A 24,112-nucleotide genomic window follows, 5' to 3' on the forward strand; every position below is an offset into this window, starting at 1 on the left:
TCGACCTAGGTAAACATAGCTGTTGCATTCGGAGATGGTCGTTCCATTGAGAGCGAATGGGGCATCAGGAATGAGGCTGTTTCTCATGAACATTGTCTTCGTAAGATTCAGTTGTAGTCCTACCTTTCTACACTCACGGTCAAAGTTGGCCAGCATTTGTGCCGCTTGGCTGATGTTTGGTGTTATTTGGGAACAACATATGCATCCTGTGGAATTTGGTATGTCGGCAAGTGGACATGGCTATCGAAGAGATTTGAGTAGAAGTCATGGATAATCTTCTCCATTGCTGTTCTGGAGGATGTGATGGATCCATCAGGATGTCGGAGGGCAGTCATCTTGGTCTTGTAGTTGGCGAAGGACAGGCGGGCGTTACGAATACTTTTCCCAGCTTCTGCCACATCTACCAGTACTTCTGCTCTTCTCTCTTTGAGGTCTTCCTTGATCGCATCTCTGCACTGCTTTGCGAGCTCGGTCGTTAGCTTGTGGTTGCCTGAGGCATGCGCCAAACCACGCTGGCGAATTAGCTCAAGAGTTTTCGAAGATAAGCGATTTTTTGTGGCTATTTCTCTCCTGGCGTTCCTCGCACATTCATGGAGGTGCTGAACCAGTCGATCGTATTCCTCGTCAATGTTGTCAACAATGGCATCTTCCCATGTTGCCGCAATAGTGCCAAAGAGTTCCCAGTTGGTGGTCGTTCTGGGAGTTCTCTTTTTGAACTTTGCAGCCCTTTCTCCTCACTCTGTGAAGTAGAATTTTGCACGAAGGAGACAGTGGTCCGATCTCATTCGAAATTTTGGGACAACAGCGACATTAGTCAGGCAAAACCGTTGATTGAATATAATGTGATCTATTTCGTTGTGGAATCGTCCACTGGGAGACTCCCATGTCCATCGTTTAGATTCTGCCTTCTGGAACTGTGAATTACCATGGATGGTCTTGGTCGACATGATGAACTCAGACAGTCTCTTACCCTGTTCGTTCCATTCTAGGCCATGGGTCCCGATGTGAAGTTCTTCAGCTGATCTTCTGGGTCCTATCTTGGCATTAAAATCACCCACAATGATCCTGTAGAAGGTGTGGTCTTCTTTATAGAATTTCTCCAGCTCCATGTAGAACTTCTCAATTTCTCCTTCATCATAATTGGATGTTGGTGCGTAGACAACGAAGATAGAAACTGCAGGCAGTGAGCCACATCTATTCAAATGTAAACGTCCGATTCGGGTTGTTAGGCATTCGAATGAATCAATGCTCTTGGCCAAGTTTGTGTTGACAAGGACACCGACGCCTCCGACACCTCTTTTATTGCATGTTCCGAGGAACAATTCTTCTCCAGTGTCGAAAACGGCATGGTGAGATTCGTGCCTTCTTGTCTCGGTCAGACCAATGATGTCGTACTTGATCATTCGCGCTTGTACCATCAGGTCCTCGATGGATGCATCTGATGCTAGCGTACGTGCATTGAAAGTACAGACGATCATTTTTGTCTTCCTTCGTTGTGGCAGCCTAGGTCGGCCTTGAGATTTTGTCGGCCTCTCCTTTCTCATCCTTCTCAGTGCTGCCATGTCGGTGAAGCCTTCAGGGTCAGGTGAATGAGACCAGTTGTAGTTACTGGTTTTGGCATATCGAATACACAATGGATAGCTTTCCAGGCTCTTCCATGCGATTATTATATTAATGTATCCAAATAACACAGTCACGGTCCTCCCCTTGTTCATCAATTTTGCTCAAGTGGGCCCAGTAACATCTCCATCGTGAGACTTGTTGTTACTGTGTTTGGCATATTGAATACGTCCCAGGTAGCTTTCCAGGCTTTGCTGTGCTGGTGAGATACTCTTGGTAGCTTGCTGGGCTCTCCAAGAGGGGCAGAAGAATTGAACTCAGGTCGGCCATGTTGGCTGCATGCAAGGCAAATGCCCTACCCCGCTGTGCTATCGCTCCGGCCCACTGTCTATATAAATGTGTCAAATAACACATTTTAGCATTTATATGGAGTATGATGCTAACACCACTTAGGAGGTAGATAATTCTTACCTCTGGTTTATGAAAAATGAAACCAACTACTGATTACATAATTATTTTTTGGCTTTTTGGGGTCCCACCTGGTGATGCTCAGGAATTACTTCTGGCAATGCTCAGGGGACCACATGGGATGCCAGCGATCGATCCTGGGTCAGCCAAGGCAACCGCCCTACCCACTGTACTATTGTTCAGCATTTTACAAAATTGATCAGATATCATTTCCTGCCCATATCCCTCTGGGCCACAATGGAAGCTACCTGCTGCTTGAGTGGCTGTTCTCATTAACCATGCCAATGGCTTCCTAGATTAACCATTTTTCTGCCTAAGGCTTTCTCTAAGCAGCAGATAAGCTGACAAAGAAAGACTAAAAAGTTAACACTTTCAAGAATAATCAACTACCAAGGAAAGGGGGGAAATACCTGTTCTCTTGTCCCTCAATTTTGAGTTCTAGTCTTCACAGTTTCTCAGGGGATGATCAGTGGAACTAAGTTTCAGTTGCCCTGGTGGTAACCTGCTCATTAACACATTAACTTTCCTTCCTTCCATGTCTTTCTCACCAGATTCCCAGATTTAAAAAAATTTTTTTAAGTTATACATACATGGGGCTAGAGCGATAGTACAGCGGGTAGGGCTTTTGCCTCGCACCCATCCAACCCAGGTTCAATCCCCAGCATTCCATATGGTCCCCCAAACACCACTAGGAGTAATTCCTGAGTGCAGAGCCGGGAGTAACCCCAGTTTATAGCCAGGTATGACCCCCCCAAAAAAGTTATACATACCTAATGGCAGTGAGCTTAAGTACCTGACCCCCACTCTATTATATTTATATACTCTCTCATTTGTCTTGAACTTCCCCCAATTTGCTAGGTATAATAAACTCACAATTACTGTAAAGAAAAGAAAGGGAATATTAGAGGCTCAAGAGTCTACAGTAATTTTAACACACAATAATACTGAACAAAAATAAACTACATTTTGAGAAACTTTAGATCACCTATAAAAACGGAAAATAAATTCAAGCAGAATTGCATGCTTTAATCATCCTTGGTGCTTTTTTTTTTTTAAATGATCCCTGGGATTAAACTGAAGAACTCACAGATGAAGTTGCTTGATTCTTTTAAGGTTAAACTCACAACCCTGCATAACTATTTTGTACTCTGTGTTTATACTTTTTTTTGGGGGGGGGTGTAGGGAAGCCATAAGTCAGTAGTATTCAGAGCTTATTCCCGGTGGGCTTGGGGAGACATATTGCCGAAGATCGAACATGGGTCAGCAGTGTGCAAGACAAGCTGTTTTGCTGTACTGTTTCTCTAGCACAAATCTTACTATTCTAAAGCACTATAGCACTGTAGCATTGTCCTCCCTCATTCATCGATTTGCTCCAGCAGGCCCAGTAATGTCTCCATTTTGAGAATCACTGTTACTGTGTTTGGCATATCGAATATGTCAAGGGGAGCTTGCCAGGCTTTGCCGTGCATGGAGAGTAGCTGCAGGCTCTCGGAGAGGGGCGGAGGAATCGAATTCGGGTTGCCTGGGTTGGCCACGTGTAAGGCAAAAGCCCTACCTGTTGTGCTATCGTTCCAGCCTATTCTAAAGAATTTTTAAAAATGGCCAGAATAAGGGAAACACTAACTTTAAAGTTAGTACTTTATCATTTGAAGATTAAGACTTTTTTTTTCTCTCAGAAACAGGGCTTAGAGGAGCCGAACAGTAGGGTGTTTGCCTTTCATGAGGCCGACCAGGGTTCAAACAGCAGCATCCAATTTGTTCCCCTGAGCACCACCAGGAGTAACCCCTGAGCATCTCAAGTTGTGTCCTCATTAATCAATCCCCTCCCACCCAGCCACAAAGAAGAAAAGAAAAGTTACAGGGCAGCAAGCGCCTCACTGCAAACCACACAACCGAAGTAAAATACATGGTATTCCCTGAATTCCAGGTCAAAGAAAAAAGTCATTACATTAAAAAAAAAACGCCAGGATCAGGGTTTAAATGATAGTACAGCAGGTAGGGGTTGCACACGGCTGGCTTGGGTTCAATCCTCGGCTTTCACGTGGTTTCCAAGCACTGCCAGAAGTGATCCCTGAGTGCAGGGGTAGGAGTAACCCCTGAGCATCGCTGGGTGGAGCCCCCAAACAAAAAATGCCATGGTTCAAGAGATAGTACAGCTGGTAAGGTGTTTGCCTTGGAGACGGACTCCATTTTGATCCCTGAAGCACTGCTGCAATCCCTGAGCACTGAGCGAAGACTAACCCCCAAGCAACATTGTGTTTGAGTAAGATGAGTAAGAACATGGACAGGAATGACTGTACAGAGGGTCAGGACAATGCCTTGCACGGTGCAAAATCTGGGTTCCATCCTGTTTAATCCTCTGAGCACTGCCAGGACTGACCCCTGAGAGCAGAGCCAGGAGTAAGTCCTGAGTATCTCCGGATGTAGCCCAAAAATGAAAAAAAAAAAAGTAAAAGTGAGTGGATGTTGCTAATACAGAATAAGAGACTACACTTAAGTCACCAGTCTCCTTATGAAAGATGGGAAGTGACACCATTTTTTTCTTTTTTTCCCCTGGTTTGAGAACTTCTTGGGGTAACAGAAAGGGAGAATGAGAAAAGTAAAAAACTGGCAGACGCGAAAAGGCAGAAGACCAAGATCACGTGCTGCTCTGCAGCGGTAACAGAAGGTGGCGAAGGAACCGGAAGTGACGCAGTCACGCATGCACGCTGCATCCACCGCGGCATCTCATTTCCGCTGGCCCGAAGCCTGCGTCTCGGGCCGGAAGTTGGGGCTTCGCGCCAGCAAAAGCCTGGACCTGCGGGCTAAGCCACGAGGAGGGAAGTCTGAGGGTCCAGTGGCCAGAGGCTAGCGCTCATTCAGGCTTTTTGGCTTAAATTGTGAGCAGCTAGTCCGGAGGAAGAGAACCGAGCCTTCCGCCGAGTTTCCAGAGACTTTTTCGAGTCTCTTTCTACTTCGGCACTTTCTCTTCGGGCCTCCGGTTCTTTCAGGTAATTTGCCTTGATTTGTACTGGGACAAGTTGCCTTTGTTCTCACCGCACTGGCTTCCCCGCCGCCCTTCCCCTACTGCCCCTTTTTCTCTCAAAGGCAAAAATGACGATCCTTACATAGATCTCGCAGACCCGCAGCATATTTTAGTTCAGATCGTCGTGAGCGCGGATTTGGTTTGATTCGGAGGCTGGTTGTGGGAACGGATAAACGCGGAGCTGCATACATGTCCAGCAGATTAATTTCTGCATTTAAGTTCCGAAAAGATCAAACGATTAAAAATTTTGGGCTACTGGGAGATGGGGTGTTTGGCATGCACCCAGCCTGCGTTCGACCCCGGCACCACGTGGAGACCCAAAGTTACGCCCTGGAGGCCTGCGAGCACCACTGGGGAGGAGGAGGGGTGATGGGGTCAGTAATCCCAGCACCACTGGACTCTCATATCGTGAGGTCTCACTCCAGGAGACCAAGAATCACTGAGCTTTCTGACCACCGTGTGAAAAGCCATAAATAGAAGCTTGATTTGGGGTGCAGGAAAGATAGAACAGTGGGCTAGGGAACTTGTCTCGCATGAGACAGACCTAGGTTTGACCCCTGGCACCCTATATGGTCCCTGAACTTACTAGGAAGTGATCCCTGAGTGCAGAGGCAGGAGTAAGTCCTGAGCATCGCCAAGTTTAGTACCCCTCCCTCAAAAAAAAAAAGTTTGATTTTATCACTGTAGCCATATTAAATTAAGTAATATTTTTCAGCCAATATGTTGCATTTATCATCTGGATGCCAAATCCCGTGGAAACAATAAAATATCTGTACTCAGCAAATTTCACAATAGGTGCTCAGAGCATAGAGCTGTTAGGGTGCATGCGCCTGGCCTTGGTTAAATATTCCAGAACATGCCCTTAGAGATCCATAGCACCATCCTGTTGATGCAGGTGAGGCAGAAGCAGTGGTAACTGGGTCTCTGTGTTCATTCGCGATTCCCAGGTTCTTCAGTATTTTCATTCTTGAAAATATTGAATAATAAAGATGCTCAGGCTCAGAGTTGGAAAATAGAAAGTTTTATTAAAAAGTAGAGGAGAAAGGAAAAGGAGGGAGGAGGAGTGGGGAGGAACTTAGTGTAGGACTAAGTTAAAAGTAAGGGTTCTGTATAGGTCTTTTTATTTTTTTAATTTTAATTTTAATTTTTTTTGCTTTTTGGGTCACACCCGGCCATGGACAGGAGTTACTCCTAGTTCATGCACTCAGAAATTACTCCTGGCGGTGCTCAGAGACTTTTCAAGTCTTTCTACTTTGGCACTTTACATTAATGTAATATAAAAATTACATTAATATTTATGGGATGCTGGGAATCGAACCTAGGTTAGCTGCGTGCAAGGCAAATGCCCTACCCGCTGTGCTGTTGCTCCAGCCCCTATGTATAGGCCTTTTTAAAGGCCCTTTGCATCAATCAAATATCACAAGTATCACAGAGAATGTAGGGAATCTACAGGGTGGTCTGGCTCATTGCTCTTTCTGCCTTGGGTATTGTTCTTTATCCTTAGTCTTCTGACACCTAATTCTGAAACAAAATAATATGATCCTGGGGACTCCAGTAATATTAAAGATAGGGTCTTTGGGATGAGGTGTGGGAGAAATGGAACTACTGGTGAGTGGAAACTGTGGGCTCTCCTCTTGTTAGCAAGGGGAAGCTGAAGCTTCCTCTTCCACTGTCGGCTTCCCTGGTACTGCCAAATGCTTGGTGAGTCCTTGGCCCTAGAACAGCAGAGCCCTTACATTAATTTTCTGTCCTAGCCTAGAATCCTGGAACTGCATCCGTGAGCACCCTTTAGAAGACCCAAAAATAAATAAAAGAAATATCACAATAGATGAAAATACTCGACTCCAGCATATCATTTTTTATATGCAGACAGTTTTTAAAATGTCTATGTGGGGACCAGAGAGATAAGTAGGTAAGGTGCTTTCTTTGCAAACAGTCGGCCCGTAGTGGATCCCTGGATCCCCATATGAGTACAGAGCCAGGAGAAAACCATGAGAACTGCCTAGTGTATTGGGTATTGTTCTTTATCCTTTGTGTGACCCCAAAACAAGCAGTGGTAAATATGATGAATAAAAAAAATTAAGCATCTAAGTTTTGTGCTAGATACTGATCATGGTAAATTGATTCAATCTTCATTCTAGAGACCACAGGTCTTGAGGGGAGTGAAGGACAGCAGAAAACAATGTTCCCTCTGTTTCATTTTCCAAAGTTTTATGGTCAGAATATATTATCTAGGGCTGCAGAGAAAGCACAACCAACTGGAGCACATGCTTTTCATGTAGGAGACTAAGGTTCAGAATCTCAAAGGTATCCACCAGGAGTGGTCCCACCCCCAACAATGAGCTGGGAATAGTTCCCCAGCCTCAGGATAGGCAAAAATTTTTTTCTATGTAATGTATCATAGATTTACATTAATATTTATAAAATTAAGCGGTAGGGCATTTGCCTTACAAGCGGCCAACATGGCCGAGCCGGGTTCGATTCCTCCGCCCCTCTCGGAGAGCCTGGCAAGCTACCGAGAGTATCTCGCCCACACGGCAGAGCCTGGCAAGCTACCCCTGACGTATTCGATATGCCAAACACAGTGACAACAAGTCTCACGATGGAGACATTACTGTGCCCGCTTAATGAACAATTTATAAAATTACAATGTATAAAATTAAATTACATAATGTATAATGAGATTTGGGTCACACCTACTGGTGCTCTGGGCCTACTCCTGACTCCGCATTCAGGTATTACTCCTGGTTGGCTTTAGGGACCATGTGTGGTAAGGGGTCTGGCTATCAAATGAAAATATATATAAAGGCCTTACCTGCTGTACTATCACTGATCCTGAGATATTTTAGAGAAAACACACTAACATGACTTTTGTTGCAATATATTATTACTGTTCTTTTTTAAAAAATATTTTGTTTTGATAGATTAAACTATTTGATAACTTAATCTACAGAAAAAATAGTATGTTTTAAGGGTGTGGTATGCGTGCTTTCAGGCATCCACTAGGACCATGTCACCCATGTTTTAGGGGATGCTTCTGTATCTTTAAAAGTTTAAGATAAAAACTGGTAAATGCACTCTGCAGATTTAGAAAAACTGGAAACAGCGAACTGCGTTTAATGCTGCTTGAAATTGGAAAGGCTTTATAGAGGAGGTAATATGTGGAGTAGGAATTGGAAGAGGAGGGGCTGTATTTATAAGTGGAATGCTGGCTTACAGTTTGTAATGTCTAACAAATCTCACTTGAGAACTTGGCTCCATTTTCTCCCTTTTTCTTTTGCCTTTCAATCCACTTTACATTCCACCCAGCAAGCCAGTCCTTGTTCTCTTGTCTTGGAAGTAGCCTAGGCCAGGGCATATCTCTTACAAATGATAATTACCTCATTAAAATACTTACTTCTCTATACGCAGTACTTGTAAAGAAAGAATTTTTATTTTCATTTAGAGTCTGTTTTAGCCAAGTCAACAAAGCACGGTTCCTGTGGCCCATCTGCTAGAACACAGAAATAGCCTCTCTCTGTAGAAACAGATGTTTAAAATGGTATTCATTAAAATGAGATTCCACCTGTAATAGAAAACAGAGTAGATGTAAAAGGAATGTTGTAAGCTGGCAGTGCTTGCTTGCTATTGCCTTTCACTCTAAGGAAAATGTTTGCAGGCAAATTCTTAATAGGAATATGCTTCTGAATTTAGTCTCTAATGATAGGATTACTAATAACCATGAAACATAACCTAGACTGATTAGGAGGATCGCTGTCATTAAAAAAAAAAAAAACGGGTGCTGCCTTCTTACAGATGAGCAAAAGTTATCTTAGGCAGAAAGTTAATCATAGTCTTATTTTTACTAATAGAAAAAAAAATGTTCATGGAGTTCATGCCCAATTCAATCAGCTAATCAGTGGCTGAAAAAATAGCAGTACTCCTACAGTAGTTACCAGTAACTACAACTGGTCTCATTCACCTGACCCGGAAGGCTTCACATAAAAAAAAAAATGTTTGGTGGTGTACATAAGGTAGTTTACCTTTTTATTTGAGGGCCTCACTTGATGGTGCTGGTGGTGTATTCCTAGCTCTGTACTCAAGAATTACTCCTGATAGGGTTGGGGGACCATATGGGATATGGGATAGTAGGAATTAAACTTGGTTTGACTACATCCAAGGCAAGGGCCTTATCTGCTGTATTATTACTGCCCAGTACTTTACCTAAGAACCCTATCAAAGAGATGATACCCTCTTTTTGTAGATGAGGAAATTGAAACAACGATAAGTTACTTGCCCAGAGTCATAACTACACTGAAATCCAAGGACTCAAATTCTCAAGTCAGTGTACTATTTTCACCATTTCCCACTATCTTTACAACAATGAAGGTACATAGAAGTTTAAAAGCCTGGCTCTCAAGTGAAATGTGTAGCTATAAATTCGTATCTCTCTGATTCCATGCCTGTATACTTCCATATATTTTTTACCTTTGCCTCCAAATTCATTTAGTCCCATTTATTATATGGAGGAAAAATAGTGAGCTACTGAAATAAGGAAAGTTGTGTTGTAAGTGTATTAATTATAAATAAATTATAATTATATATTTATATATATTTATAATATGCTAGCCCAGATTAGCATTTAGTATTTGTAAAAAGGTCCAGAAAAATAGACTGTTAAAAATGCATGAATAATTTTTAATGTATGTTAAAGATAAATTAATACTTTTAAATTTTTTTATTGATTGATCCAGTAAATCTTTGTTTATTTCTTACTTAGAGACAAAGACTCAAACATCAGACCGACAAAAGTACCTGTCTTCATGGAAAGTAACATTCTGGTTGGAGAAGCAATAGACAAATATGTCAACAAAATAGTTAATCATTAGGTGAAAAGTATTATGTCCTGTCCTGTCCTTCTGTTGTTCATCGATTTGCTCGAACGGTTACCAGTAACATCTCACAACAAATTGTGAGACTTGTTGTTACTGTTTTTGGCATATTGAATATGTCACGGGTAGCTTGCCAGGCTTTGCCGTGTAGGCGAGATACTCTTGGTAGCTTGCTGGGCTTTCCGAGAGGGCTGGAGGAATCAAACCCGGGTCAGCCATGTTGGCCACATGCAAGGCAAATGCCTTACCCGCTGTGCTATCAAAACTAAAAACTAGGAAATACGATGTATGTGATAAGGAATTATCATCATTTGAGATAGGGTTTCCAAAGAACCCCTTAACTGAAACTAGTTGATATCTGTGAGAGTGTGTTCTAATATGTGGAATATCAAGTGCAAAGTCCTGAAGCTGATGTAACTGGAATAGGAGAGGTAAATGGTAAGATGAAGTTGAAGTGATAAGTGATAAGTTCATGGGGGAATAAAGGATGTTCTGATCATAAAGAGGATTTCGTGGGTCATAATAAGAACTTTTACTTTGAATAAGGTGGAAACTATCAGGGGCAAGCTTATGGTATAAACTTTTTGGCATCTTATTAGATATGTGATCTATATACCAAAATTATATAAAGTGACATATGACTATAAATCAATGTTTTTAATCCATTTATTTATTGATAGACACTGTGGTTGCTCTATATGTTGGCTGTTGTGAATAAGAAAGCCTCAGGGTCTCCAAATACCTTCTTGAGACCTTGTTTTCAGTTCTTTGGTGGTATATTTCATAATGGATTTACTGAGTCATATGGTAACTTTCTGATTTTGGAGAGGAACCTTGATAATGTTTTACACAGCAGCTATGGAAATGCCTGATTGCATTACCACCAAAAGTATATAAGGATATAGTATGTCTACCTCCTTTCTAATGCTTACTTTCTGTTTATATATAAAGAGAGAGAGATACGTATATTACTATTCCGTAGATGAGTGGGAGATAGATATGTATATTACTATTCCGTAGATGAGTGGTAGTAGCACTGTCCTCCCTTTGTTCATCAGTTTGCTCAAGCGGGCACCAGTAACGTCTCCATTGTGAGACTTATTGTTGCTGTTTTTGGCATATTCAATATGCCGTGGGGAGCTTAACAGGCTCTTCCATGCGGGTGGGATACTCTCAGTATGTCACTATAGTTTTGATTTGCATTTTGATCGCTTCTCAGCCTTTTGGCTAAGATCAGTTGATTTGCATTTTGAGTACTTAGTGCTTGGTGGGGGGGGGGGGCAATGGAGAAGATTATCCATGACTTCTACTCAGATCTCTTCGATAGCCACATCTACCTGCCCACATACCAAATTCCGCAGGATGGATATGTTGTTCCCAACTTTCTCCCTTCCAAAATCTGACACATCATTTCGTCAGTAAAGAAGCATACAGCACCAGGTCCAGACAAGGTCAGATCTGAGCACCTGAAGAATCTGCCACCAGTATTCGTCGATATACTGGCTCGACTCTTCACATGCTACCTGTCTGAATGCAAGGTTCCATCCCAATGGAAAACCAGCAGGACTGTTCTGTTGTACAAGAAGGGAGACATCCACATCTCGCAACTATTGCCCAATTTGCCTGTTGTCTGTCATCTACAAGTTGTTCACTTGAGTTATCCTGAATAGAATAGGCAGAACACTAGACAAAGGACAACCATGCGAGCCAGCCAGGTTCTGAAAAGGATTCAGCACAATCGACCATATCCACATGGTGACCAAGCTCATTGAGGTTTCTCAGGAATGCAAGATACCACTCTGTCTAATCTTCATTGATTTAAAGAAGGCCTTTGATTCTGTTGAGACTGAAGTGGTCATCAAAGCTCTAGCCAGACAGGACGTTCAAACTCAGTACATCAGATCCTCCATTCTTGGTTGTAGTATGTGCTCTCACATTTATGACACTTGTATTTGTGCTCACTGGGGCATTGCACTGTTTTGTTGTGGTTCTCACACAGATTTATTAGAAATAATAAAGGTAAAGGTAAAGGTCCTCCCGTTGATCATCGATTTGCTCGAGCGGGCCCAGTAACATCTCCATTGGAGACTTTGTTGTTACTGTGTCTGGCATATCGAATACTCTTGGTAGCTTGCCGGGCTCTCCGAGAGGGGTGGAGGAATCGAACTCGGATCAGCCATGTTGGCTGCGTGCAAGGCAGACGCCCTACCCGCTGTGCTGTCGCTCCAGCCCTATTAGAAATAATAGACAACTAAAATAATGTTCTAGGTTACAAAATAAGTGTGTCAAAAATCATTGCTTATATAAACAATAAATTATTAAAAATGCAGATTAAACCAATCATTATTTACAAGAGAACCAAAAAGAAAAACATTCAGGAATAAATTTAGTTAAGGAAAATGAAAGATTTAAACTTTAACTGATTAATGATGGAAATTAGTAATGGAATTTTTTTTCAGCAAAGGGACAGACAATATATAATGAGGATCAGTTTATTCAACAAATAATTTTGGGAAAACTGAATATGATATGCACATGCTAAAATTGAGCCATTATGTTACAGAACACTCAAAAATCAACAAGAAGTGGTTTGATAAGCCCAGAGAAGATAGTTCAAAGGACAGGAGAACATACTTTGAGTGTAAGAGTTCTAGGTTTGATTCTTAGTAAGTTCCCCCACCACCACTCTTAAGTATGGCCCCCAAACAGACAGCAGCAACAACAACAAAAAACGTTGATGACTTAAATGTTTAAAACATGGAACTATAAAGCTGGAGGAAAATAGGAAAAGCTTCACAGCATTGGGTTTGTCAGTAATTGGTAAGTTACAATATTGAAAGGATATGACACCAAAAGCCAAGTTTTTTAGTAGGATTACATGAAATACTATTATAAAAAATTTGTAAGGAACTTTAACAACTCAGTAACAAAGTTCCAAATAATCTGTTTTTAAAGTAAACATCTTGATATACCTTTCTTCAAAGAAGACATAGAAATGGCTAAAAGTTATATGAAAAGATGCTTAATATCACCAATCATTAGCTGTCTTCAATTCAGAACCACAATAAGGGAGTCCAGGGATTTGACAGTGGCAGGATACTTTTCTTTGCAGTTATGAGGTCTTGATTTTGATTCTTGGAACTGCCCCACATGAAAAGTGTAATTTTGGCACTGCCTTTTATGATCCCCAACACCATGATAAAGTGGGTAATCTCTGGTACACTGCTAACAAATGTGTACAAGTGCCACATCTGAAAAGTGCAACCCCCAGTGAGTGCAACCCCATTAAATGTGGGAGTACTGCCAGAAGGAAATATCACTCCACACCTGTTAGGATGACCGTTTGCCAAAAAGTATATGGAGAAATTAAGTACTAGTAGAATATTGCAGCCATAGAGATGACTCAAATGGTAGAGCAATGTTTACTAGTATGAGGACCTGCGTTTGATTTTTGGCACCAATTTGCACCCTCCCTGCCACTGGATCTGGAGCTGGTGACCCCCCAAATAATAGCACCAGCCATGGAACCTATGAAAAAAAAGTGTGTGGTGGGGGAATGAGAATGTATTGTGACCGAGTGCCTGCCTTGTATGTGTAAATTCCTGGTACCATTTAAAAAGTGGGTATACACATGGAGGTACTCAGGACTTACTCCTGGCTTGGCTGCATGGTATTTTGTTTTACCTGTAGCACTGTATCACTGTCCTCCCGTTGTTCATCGATTTGCTCGAGCAGACACCAGTAACATCTCCATTGTGAGACTTGTTGTTACTGTTTTTGGCATATCGAATACATCACAGGTAGCTTGCCAGGCTTTGCTGTGCAGGCAGGATACTCCTGCTGGGCTCTTCAAGAGGGGTGGAGGAATCAAACCTGGGTTGGCCGCATGCAAGGCAAATGCCCTACCCACTGTGCTATCACTCCAGCCTGGCAAGCTCCCAGTGGGATATTCAATATGCCAGAAACAGTAATGACAACAGGTCTCATTCCCCTGACCCTGAAAGAGCCTCCAATCATTGGGAAAGGACGAGTAAGAAGAGGCTGCAAAAATCTCAGGGCTGGGAGGAATAGAGATGTTACTGGTGCCCGCTCGAGTAAATCGACGAACAACAGGATGACAGTGATACAGTGATTTTAAAAGAGGGGGCAGAAAGGTAGTATAGTGGGTAGGGTGCTTGCCTTGCCCACAGCCAACCCAAGTTCAATCTCTGGCATCCCATATTGTCCCCTAACTACCAACAGAAGTTATTTGTGAGTGCAGAGCCAGGAGTAACATGTTTTTCCTTTGTGTGAGTATGGAAAGGAAAAGTTTAAATATATGCTCTGAATTCAGAAACTTTATAGTGGAAGTGTTATAGAAAAACACTTTTAGTAGTCTTGAAAACTCCAAACACTCTCTGAAGAATACATTAAAATTTTGAATTAAATTGTATAAGTTATTATTACCACAATTAATGTTTAAATCTGGAACTGGAGAGATAGTCAGGAAGTTATTATACTTGTCTTGACTGCAACCACCCTGGTTTGATTTCTGGCACTGCATAATTACATGAGCATTGCCAAACCACCTCCCTTCAAATTTAACTCCTTCATGTTAATGTAATAGCTTCTTTTGGGCCCAGAGTGCTAGGACAGTGTGTTAGACACTTATCTTGTATGCAGCCAGCCCAGTTTTGATCCCCGGCATCCCATATGTTTCCTTGAGCTTGCCAAGAGTGAGCCCTGTGTACTACCATATGTGGCCTAAAACAAAAATAAATAATATGTACTTATAGGGAGGGCGGTTTGGTCAGAGCTTGATGTCTTTATATTTACAGTTGCCAGTATTTGGTCAGAATTGTGGATTCAAAATAAGTAACTGAACTTAAATTTATTAAAGTTAAAAAAATCTTTTTGGTTTCACTTTTGGGGGGCCACAGTTAGTGGTGCTCAGTAATTATTCAGGTTCTGTTAGGCCTGGGGGTCTTTCCCCAGGATGCTTGAGAGACTGTGCAGTACTAGAGATGGAATGCAGACCTCCTACATGCAATGCATGCATCCAACCTATTCAACTATCTCTCTAACCCTAAACATTGTTTCTTTTTTTGTTTTTCTTAAAACATATTCTGGGATCTAGGGAGATAGCTCAATTGGTTAACCAAATGTATATGATAATATGCAAGGTCCTGAGTACTGTCCCCTGTACTACCTGGTCCTCCAAGTACCACATGATCAAGCACTACTAGATATAGTCCTAGTAGTCCCCAGAGAGACCACCCACTGCCAAGCAACTAACACACACTTCTACCACAAACCAAGCATCACTAAGAGTTGCCTTGGCCCCTAAGCACTGCTGCTTGTGCCCCTTAAAAGATACTAATGATTGTACTGACAGTACATATCTAAGTATTTATTTATTTATTTATCTTAATCGAGTTGTAAACATTTATTTTAAAATAAGCAGAAAATTTAGGAAGGATTACTGAAACAAATTATGGCTCTGAGTCCAACTATGTTGGCTTACAAAATAATTACAATAATGGAAACTATAGAGGATTTACTTCATTCTAATAGTATACTAAATATTTTGTGTACATTAATAATTCTTTGTAACAACCAATATGCTATTGTCATTATTATGCTATATATGAATAAATATATAAATATATAAATAAATCATCCATGTCAAGAGTGGGGTTCGGCAGGGTGATACCATTTCACCAAAACTCTTCAGTGCCACCCTCGAGAACATCATGTGACGACTGGAATGGTAAGGAATGGGAGTGAAAATAGATGGTCGGCAACTACACCACCTCTGCTTTGCTAATTACATCATTCTAATAACACCAAATATCAGCCAAGCGGCACAAATGCTGGCCGACTTCGACCGTGAGTGTGGAAAGGCCGGACTACAGCTGAATCTTACAAAGACAATGTTCATGAGAAACAGTCTTATTCCTGATGTTCCATTCACTCTCAACAGAACCACCATCTCCGAATGCAACAGTTATATATACCTAGGTCGAGAAATAACATGATGAATTACCTGGCACCTGAGTTACGGAGGAGAAAGAGCGGCTTGGAATGCCTTCAAGAGCGTTGAAGAAATAACTAAGAGGACAAAAAACCTTCAGCTGTGAGCACATCTCTTCAATTCCACTGTTCTTCCTGCATTAACATATGCCTCAGAGACCTGGGCCCTACGAACACAGGATGAGAACGCTATTTGGGTCTCTCAAAGAGGAATTGAAAGAGCTATGCTTGGAGTATCACGCTTCACTCAAATGAGAGATAGAATCCGGAGTTCCGATCTCCGTTGACGCTCAAGAATCAAGGACGTTGTCTCATTTGCCAAGGCATCAAAAATCAGATGGGCTGGACATGTAATGAGGTTTAGAGACGACCGCTGGACTAGAGCCATTACTGACTGGATTCCATGGGAAGTCAAAAGATCGCGTGCACGCCCACCTACAAGATGGTCAGACTTCTTTGTCAAGACCCTGAATGATCAGTTTGAGGCTGTGCATATTCCTAGAATGAGCAGATGCCATTGGGCTACGTTAGCATGCAACAGGGATGAATGGAGACATTACTGGCACTCGCTCGAGTAAATCGATGAGTAATGGGGTATCAAGTGATCAAGTGATGAATAAATTGAGAGTCTTAGAGTTGCTTAAATTATCTGTCAATTTGGAATTGTTGGTCTGGATTTTTTTTCAAACAAATTGCTTTTATTGATGCTTTATTATGTAAATATTTAAATATTGATTTTTTTGGTCTTGTTTTGTTTTTTATTTATTTTTTTAAATTTTTATTAGTGAAACACCATGAGTAGACTTACAAATTTTTGTGCTTGGGTTTCAGTTATACAATGATCAAGTACCCATCCCTCCACCAGTGCCCACTTTCCACCACCACGGGTCCCAGTATCCCTCCCACCCCCCATCCTTCCCATCCCACCCTGCCTTTATGGGAGGACATTCCCTTTTGTTCTCTCTCTCCTTTTGGGTGTTGTGGTTTGCAAAAGAGGCATTGAGTGGCAATCATGTTTGGTCTATAGTCTACTTTCAGCATGCTTCTCCCATCCTGGGAGGATCCTCCCAACACCCTTTATTTGTGCTCCCTTCTCTATCTGAGCTCCCTTTTCCCCTAGCGTGTGTGGCTTGGCCTCCAAACCATGGAGCAAAACTCCTGGTGGCCACTCTTGGGTGTTAGTCTCCTATTTTGTTACTTTATGTTCCCCAAATGAATGTAATCTTTCTATGTCTATCCCTCTCATTCTGACTCATTTCGCTTAGCATGATACTTTCCACATAGTACCACTTGATGTAAATTTCATGACTTAGCTTTTCTAACAGCTACATAGTATACTCCATTGTGTAAATGTACCAAAGTTTCTTTAACCAGTCATCTGTCCTCAGGCACTCAGGTTTTTTCCAGATTCCGGCTACTGTAAAGAGTGCTGCAATGAACAAACAAGTGCAGATGTCACTTCGACTATACTTTTTTCCCCTCTCTGGGATATATTCCCAGGAGTGGTATTGCTGGGTCAAATGAGAGCTCAATTTCTAATTTTTTGAGAATCGTCCATACTGTTTTCCAAAAGGGCTGAACCAGTCAGCATTCCCACCAGCAGTGAAGGAGGGTCCCTTTTTCGCCACATCCGCGCCAGCACTGGTTGCTTTTGTTCTTTTGGATGTGGGCCAGTCTCTGTGGTGTGAAATGATATCTCATTGTTATTTTGATCTGCATCTCCATGATGATTAATGATGTAGAGCATTTTCTTATGTGCCTTTCAGCCATACGAATTTCTTCTTTGAGAAAGTTTCTGTTCATTTTGTCGCCCCAGTTTTTGATGGGGTTGGATGTTTTCTTCTTGTGGAGTTCAACCAGTACCTTGTATATCCTTGATATCAACCCCTTGTCGGATGGCTATTCGGCGAATATCCTTTCCCATTCTGTAGAGTGTCTTTGTATTTTGGTCACTGTTTCTTTTGAGGTGCAGAAGCTTCTTAGTTTAAGATAGTCCCATTTGTCTATCTCTGTTTTCACTTGCTTGGCCAGTGGCGTGACATCTTTGAAGATACCATTAGCTTCAATATCATGGAGGGTTTTGCCATCTTTGTCTTCAATGAACCTTATGGATTCCAGTCTGATGTTTAGGTCTTTAATCCATTTTGATCTTACTTTTGTACATGGCGTTAGGCAGAGATCTAAGCCCACTTTGATTCAAAATATTAGATAATTAAAAGAAAACACCATATCATTATTGATTCAAGACTTCATTTGCATAGTTGAAGCCCTTTGAAAGAGAGTAAGAAAGATGAATTGCCACTATCCTTCATTTTGAGTTTTCCCATATAAATGTTCCCACAGCTCAGCTATTTGATAAAATATCCACAAGATGGTGCCATGGTTAACATATTGACATGGGAAATTGAGAGCAAGAAAGGAGAAATATTTGAAATACCATTGTATATTACAAATTTTTTTACCATCAAGTGTTTGTTCATCTGCTATAATGAGATTTTTGATTTTAAATGTTGACATTTTTGCATCAAAACTTTTTATTTTTTGTGAACATAATTTTCCAAGGATACTCAGTTGCTAATGCAGCCATAAATTGGGCATTTTATGCTTCCACATTCATAATATGGTCTTAATGATCTTGTGTTCCAACACAAGAATAAGAATAAATATTCCAATGGAATACCATTAACTAGTAGAAGTTAAACTTATAGAATTCAAGTCTTTGTTAGGTGGGTTTTTTTGGGAGGGCAGGGGGACATACCTAGCCATGCTCAGGATCATTCCTGACTGTTCTAAGGACCATACAGGGTACCAGGGATAGAATCACGTGCAAGGTAAGTGCACTACCCACTGTTCTGACCTCTTTGATTCTTTTTCATATCTGTATTTTCTGATATGTGGATATACTATAATTATAATTTACTTAGCGAATTTCCTGGTGAGTCCTTGGGTTTTATTTTTAGTATTCTGTAATTACAAATAACTTAGTACATATTTTTGGAGATGTATAAAGTAACGTCTCCATTGGAGATTTTGTTGTTGCTGTGTTTGGCATATCGAATACATCACGGGTGGCTTGCCAGGCTCTGCCGTATGGGCGAGATACTCTCGGTAGCTTGCCGGGCTCTTAAAGGCAAATTCTTAAACATGATATAGCAAGTCAAAGGATAAATGTATATGTAACTTGTTAGATATTGCCATATTCTTAACTATAGTACTACTTACAGTATAGTAAGTAGTATATAGTATAGCACTGGACATTTTTCATTCCCATCAGCAGTTTCTGGGAGAGCCCTTGTTTCCTGACAGTCTAACGAGAACACTTGGAAAGCCTTGGAATTTTTCCAACATGACAGGTGAGAAATGGAACACAGGATAGGTTTTACACTTGAAGGTCTCCCTTTATATCTTTTTATATGCAGGTCTCCCAAAGAAGAATAGAAAGAGCTATGCTTGGAATATCACGTTTCACTCAAGTGAGAGAAAGAATCCGGAGTTCTGACATCCGTCGATGATCAAGGATCAGGGACGCTGTCTCATTTGCCAAGGTGTCGAAAATCAGATGGGCTGGTCACGTAATGAGATTTAAAGACAACCGCTGGACTAGAGCTGTTACTGACTGGATTCCACGGGATGTCAAAAGACCGCGTGGCCGCCCACCTACCAGATGGTCAGACTTCTTCGTCAAGATCATGAACGATCGGTTTGAGGCCCTTCATGTTCCCGGAGTGAAGAGATGCCATTGGGCTACACTAGCACGCGACAGGGACAAATGGAGACGTTACTGGCGCCCGCTCGAGCAAATTGACGACTAACGGGAAGTTAAGTGATTAAGTGATTAAGTGATGCAGGTCTGAATGATCTCAGAATTTGTTGTCATCCCATGACTTGTAGCTTCCATGATTTGTACTTAGAAATTGTCTGTTAATCTTATTTAAGATATCTTTTACCCGAGGAGTTACCACTTCCTTGCCATTTTCAAGACTCTCTTGTCTTTCAAAAATTGGTATCTTTGAATTTGTTTTTCGTGTATATTTCTTACTTGAATTTGTAAATTAATGTTTTTTTTATCAAATTAGGGGAGTCTTTGGACATTATCTCTGGGAATATAATGTCTATCCATTTTCTCTTCTCAGGCTTTGTTTATGCATACATTGGTATGCCTGATTGTCTCCCACAGGTCTCTGACACTGTTCATGTTTGTTCATTCTTTTTTGTTCTGTTCCTTAGACTGGATAATATCAATAATGCATTCTTATAATGCATAATTTTATATATGTATAATGCATAAGGCAGTCCCAGATAGAAAGGAGAGAGAAAAAGGAATGAGTGGGGGGGGGAGGGAAGGAGACTTGAATAAGGGACCCCAAACTTCATTTGAAAAACATTAATTTATGCATCAAAAAAACTCACCATTTATAAATAAATATGTTAAGCTCAAAGAGTTACACCTGGACATAGTCACAGGTTTCTACAAGTCATGTATGGTTTCTTTCTCCATGTATCTTCCTTAATTATTTAGTAGGTTTCTGATTTACTTCTAGACAATCTATGTGCTAATAATTGCAGTCCAAATTGTCTCTTCAAGACTAACATATTTAAATTGTTTATATAAGACCCGTCTCTTGCTCATTTAATCGAAGCAATCTTGAGTCCATTTAAATTAATAATAGGCTTCAATGGGAAGGCATCACCCTTAATCTAATCTTTGAAGTTGCTATAGCTGTTATTTTCTGGCAGTCAGTTTTTTTTATTGTTGTTTCTGAGAAAAGCCCAGCTGTGCTCAAGAGGCCATGTAGTGCGAGGGGGTCAGATCCAGGCCTCCTTCATGCAAAGCATGTACTCAGTTTATTAAGCTATCTCTCTAGCCCTGTAAAAATCATCTTTTTGTTTTTGTTGTTGTTACTTGTTTGAGGGCCACACCAGCTGTGCTCAGAGTCAACTCCTGGCTCTGTGCTCACGGATCACTCCTGGTGGTATTCAGAAGACTTTCATGGGGTACCGGGGATTGAACCCGGGTCAGCCACGTGCAAGGCAATGGCCCTACTCACTGTACTCTCTTTCCAGCCTCTAGAAGAGTTGTCTTAATGAAAGAAGCCTGAGAGGAATTTGGAGCCAAGTATTTTCTTGTTCTTTTTTTTTCTTTTTGGGTCACACCCACCCGGCATTGCACAGGGGTGACTCCTGGCTCATGCACTCAGGAATTACTCCTGGTGGTGCTCGGGGGACCATATGGGATGCTGGGAATCGAACCTGGGTTGGCCGTGTGCAAGACAAACGCCCTACCCGCCGTGCTATTGCTCCAGCCCCAGTATTTTCTTGTTTTGAGGAATAGAAGCAGTTGGATATTTCCAACCCTGCTGGGTTTGAGTCATCATAGTTTATAATCACAGGTAGAAATAATCTCCCACAACAGAACTGAATTCTCTTCCTTTCTTGAAAATAAGCCAATCTTGCCTGACATTTCTTTCTCCTATTATCTTGCTACAAGCAGCAAGGAATAACCATTACACACTGATATTTTCTGACCCCTTCATCTAGAACTCCAGGTTTTGTCAGCATATAAGCTTACTTAAAGATATCAAAAACAACAGTGTTATCAAATATTTTTCCATAATAATGAAGATAATTAACTTTCCAGGATGTTGATGTTTGCGTTCTATCTTTTGCCAAACTACTTGGCAACTGCTGAATATTTGAGTAATTTTATTAGAGCATCATCCATTTCTGATGGTAAATACTTTATCAGGGTTTGGTTCAGATAACAGCACTAGCTATTTTATTTTATTTTTTTCCTCCTTTATTTTATTTTATTCTTTTTATTAGTGAAACACCATGAGGTACAGTTGTAGACTTACAAATTTTTGTGCTTGGGTTTCAGTTATACAGTGATCAAGTACCCATCCCTCCAGCAGTGCCCATTATCTACCACAACTAATCCCAGTATCCCTCCCACCCCCCATAGCCCCAATCCCACCCTGCCTCTGTGTCAGGGTATTCCCTTTTGTTCTCTCTCACCTTTTGGGTGCTGTGGTTTGCAAAAGAGGCATTGAGTGGCAGTCATGTTTGGTCCATAGTCTACTTTCAGCATGCATCTCCCATCCTGGGAGGATCCTCCCAACACCCTTTATTTGGTGCTCCCTTCTCTATCTGAGCTGCCTTTTCCCCTAGCATGTGCAGCTGGCCTCCAAGCCATGGAGTGAACCTCCTGGTACTTATCTCGGCTATTCTTGGGTGTTAGTCTCCTATTTTGTTACTTTATGTTCCCCAGATGAATGCAATCTTTCTGTATCTGTCCCTCTCTTTCTCACTCATTTTGCTTAGCATGATACTTTCCATGTAGTACCACTTGTATGTAAATTTCATGACTTCATCTTTTCTAACAGCTGCATAGTACTCCATTGTGTAGATGTACCAGAGTTTCTTTTACCAGTCTGATCTCAGGCACTCAGGTTTTTTCCAGATTCTAGCTATTGTAAACAGAACAACACTAGCTATTTTATTTTATTTTTTTAAATTTTTATTAGTAAAACACCATGAGGTACAGGTATAGACTTATAAATTTTTGTGCTTGGGTTTCAGTTATACAATGATTGAATACCCATCCCTCCACCAGTGCTCATTTTCCACCACCCTGGAACCAGTCATCTGTTCTTGGGCCCTCAGGTTTTTTCCAGATTCTGGCTATTGTAAAGAGTGAACACTAGCTATTTTAAATGAGAAGAAATTTAATACAGGAAATTAGATTCTTATAAACTCTTGAGAATTAAAGGAGCAAATTCTTGAATAAGTATTCTATAATAGCTACTAGACTGTCTGAAGTGAGTTATTGCTTTGGCTTCCGTTGCACTTATACTTCAGGAAACAACTCTCATACCAGTCTCCTATTCTTAAGAAAATTAGGACCTACTACAGCAAAATAAAGACAACAAACATAAATTTAGATGGAGAAGCATTGATTTGTTGTTCACAGTAGAATGATTTTTGAGAACTTTGCACATTTATTCAGCTTACTTTCTAATAGCAATAGATAACAGCACAGATAGCGTATCTTTTTCACCTTCCAAACCTCACTTTGGTGTATTCTATTGTTAGAACTGGTTTATATCTGGAATCTTAACTGCAGAGGAATCTGTATTTTAAAAATATATTTTGAACTTTCTAGTTTCAGTATGGAAAGATAGTATAAGGGTTAAGGCTTATAACCCTGTAATGCAGCCACAACCGGTGGGGCCCTTCCTCCCCCTTCTAAAAAACCTTCTAACCTCTACAAATATATGAAGAGAGAAAGATGAAGTTTGAGAGAACTGCCCAAAATACTATATTGGCATTATATAATAATACATTTTTAGAGGCATGGCATTGTATTTCTAGAGCATATAGTCTTATAAACCTGCATTATCTCAATTTAAAAAAGAGAAGAGAAAGTTCATCCATCAGAGTTAATCAACACAAAGGAGGACATAAATGTTGTATTCAACACAGTTCTCTCCTCAGACATCATCTCTTCTTTCTGTAATAGGGAATCTTTTTCAGTAAACATATTAGGACTGGAGATAATAGCATAGGGGTTGGTTGAGGTGCTTGCTTTGCATGAGGCAAACAACCTAATTTGATTTTTGACACTATGTTTAATACCCTGAATAAGCTTGATGTGGACCAACACCCAATCGATCCAATTCATCATTGTGGCTAAGTTTAGTAATATTTCTTTATACTGTTTTGTGCTGTTAATCACGTATTTAAAATACACTTTTGGATTCAGTTAATGTTTAGATTTTTAAATATATCTATAAAATGGGGTAGGTAAGTTTATGATATAAATCTTATTTTATGCTCTGTCAGGTTATTCCTGACTAATAAAAAAAAGAACTAGTGCTCTCTCTTTTTTAAATGCTCTATTCTCTGAAAAATTGGTAGAACTCTACCAACATTGACATTTGTAAAGGGCAAAAGGGGAAGAGTGAATTGAAGCCCATTTCATCTTTATAGGTTGTTTGTGAAGGCTTCCTTATGCATATTGTGCCATTTTTTCTTTATGAAAATATTTCCAGGAATTTATTCATTTAACTGATTTTTCCAAGTATTTTGACATACAACTTTTACCTTCCCTCCCACCTTATCTCTCCCTCACTCCTGTTCCTTCCATCCCTACTCCCCACCATTCCTTCCTTCTTCC

At 40.8% G+C, this 24,112-nt stretch overlaps 2 protein-coding genes across 2 annotated transcripts in view; both read right to left on the reverse strand.

Moving 5' to 3' along the window:
- CUNH1orf185 (chromosome unknown C1orf185 homolog) overlaps positions 1–4,731 on the reverse strand; it is a 50,411-nt gene extending 45,680 nt beyond the window's left edge. Inside the window, exon 1 of the mRNA XM_056122221.1 lies at positions 4,637–4,731. Coding sequence (XP_055978196.1) covers positions 4,637–4,731 — 95 coding nt within the window. The remainder of the gene's footprint in view (positions 1–4,636) is intronic.
- Positions 4,732–19,217: 14,486 nt separating this feature from the next.
- Positions 19,218–24,112, reverse strand: part of CDKN2C (cyclin dependent kinase inhibitor 2C) — a 78,034-nt gene continuing 73,139 nt past the window's right edge. The window contains exon 3 of the mRNA XM_056122364.1: positions 19,218–19,227. The gene's annotated coding sequence lies outside the window, so the exon portion shown is untranslated. The remainder of the gene's footprint in view (positions 19,228–24,112) is intronic.

Source organism: Sorex fumeus, unplaced genomic scaffold, assembly GCF_029834395.1.
Source record: "Sorex fumeus unplaced genomic scaffold, SorFum_2.1 ptg000045l, whole genome shotgun sequence".
Lineage (NCBI taxonomy): Eukaryota > Metazoa > Chordata > Mammalia > Eulipotyphla > Soricidae > Sorex > Sorex fumeus.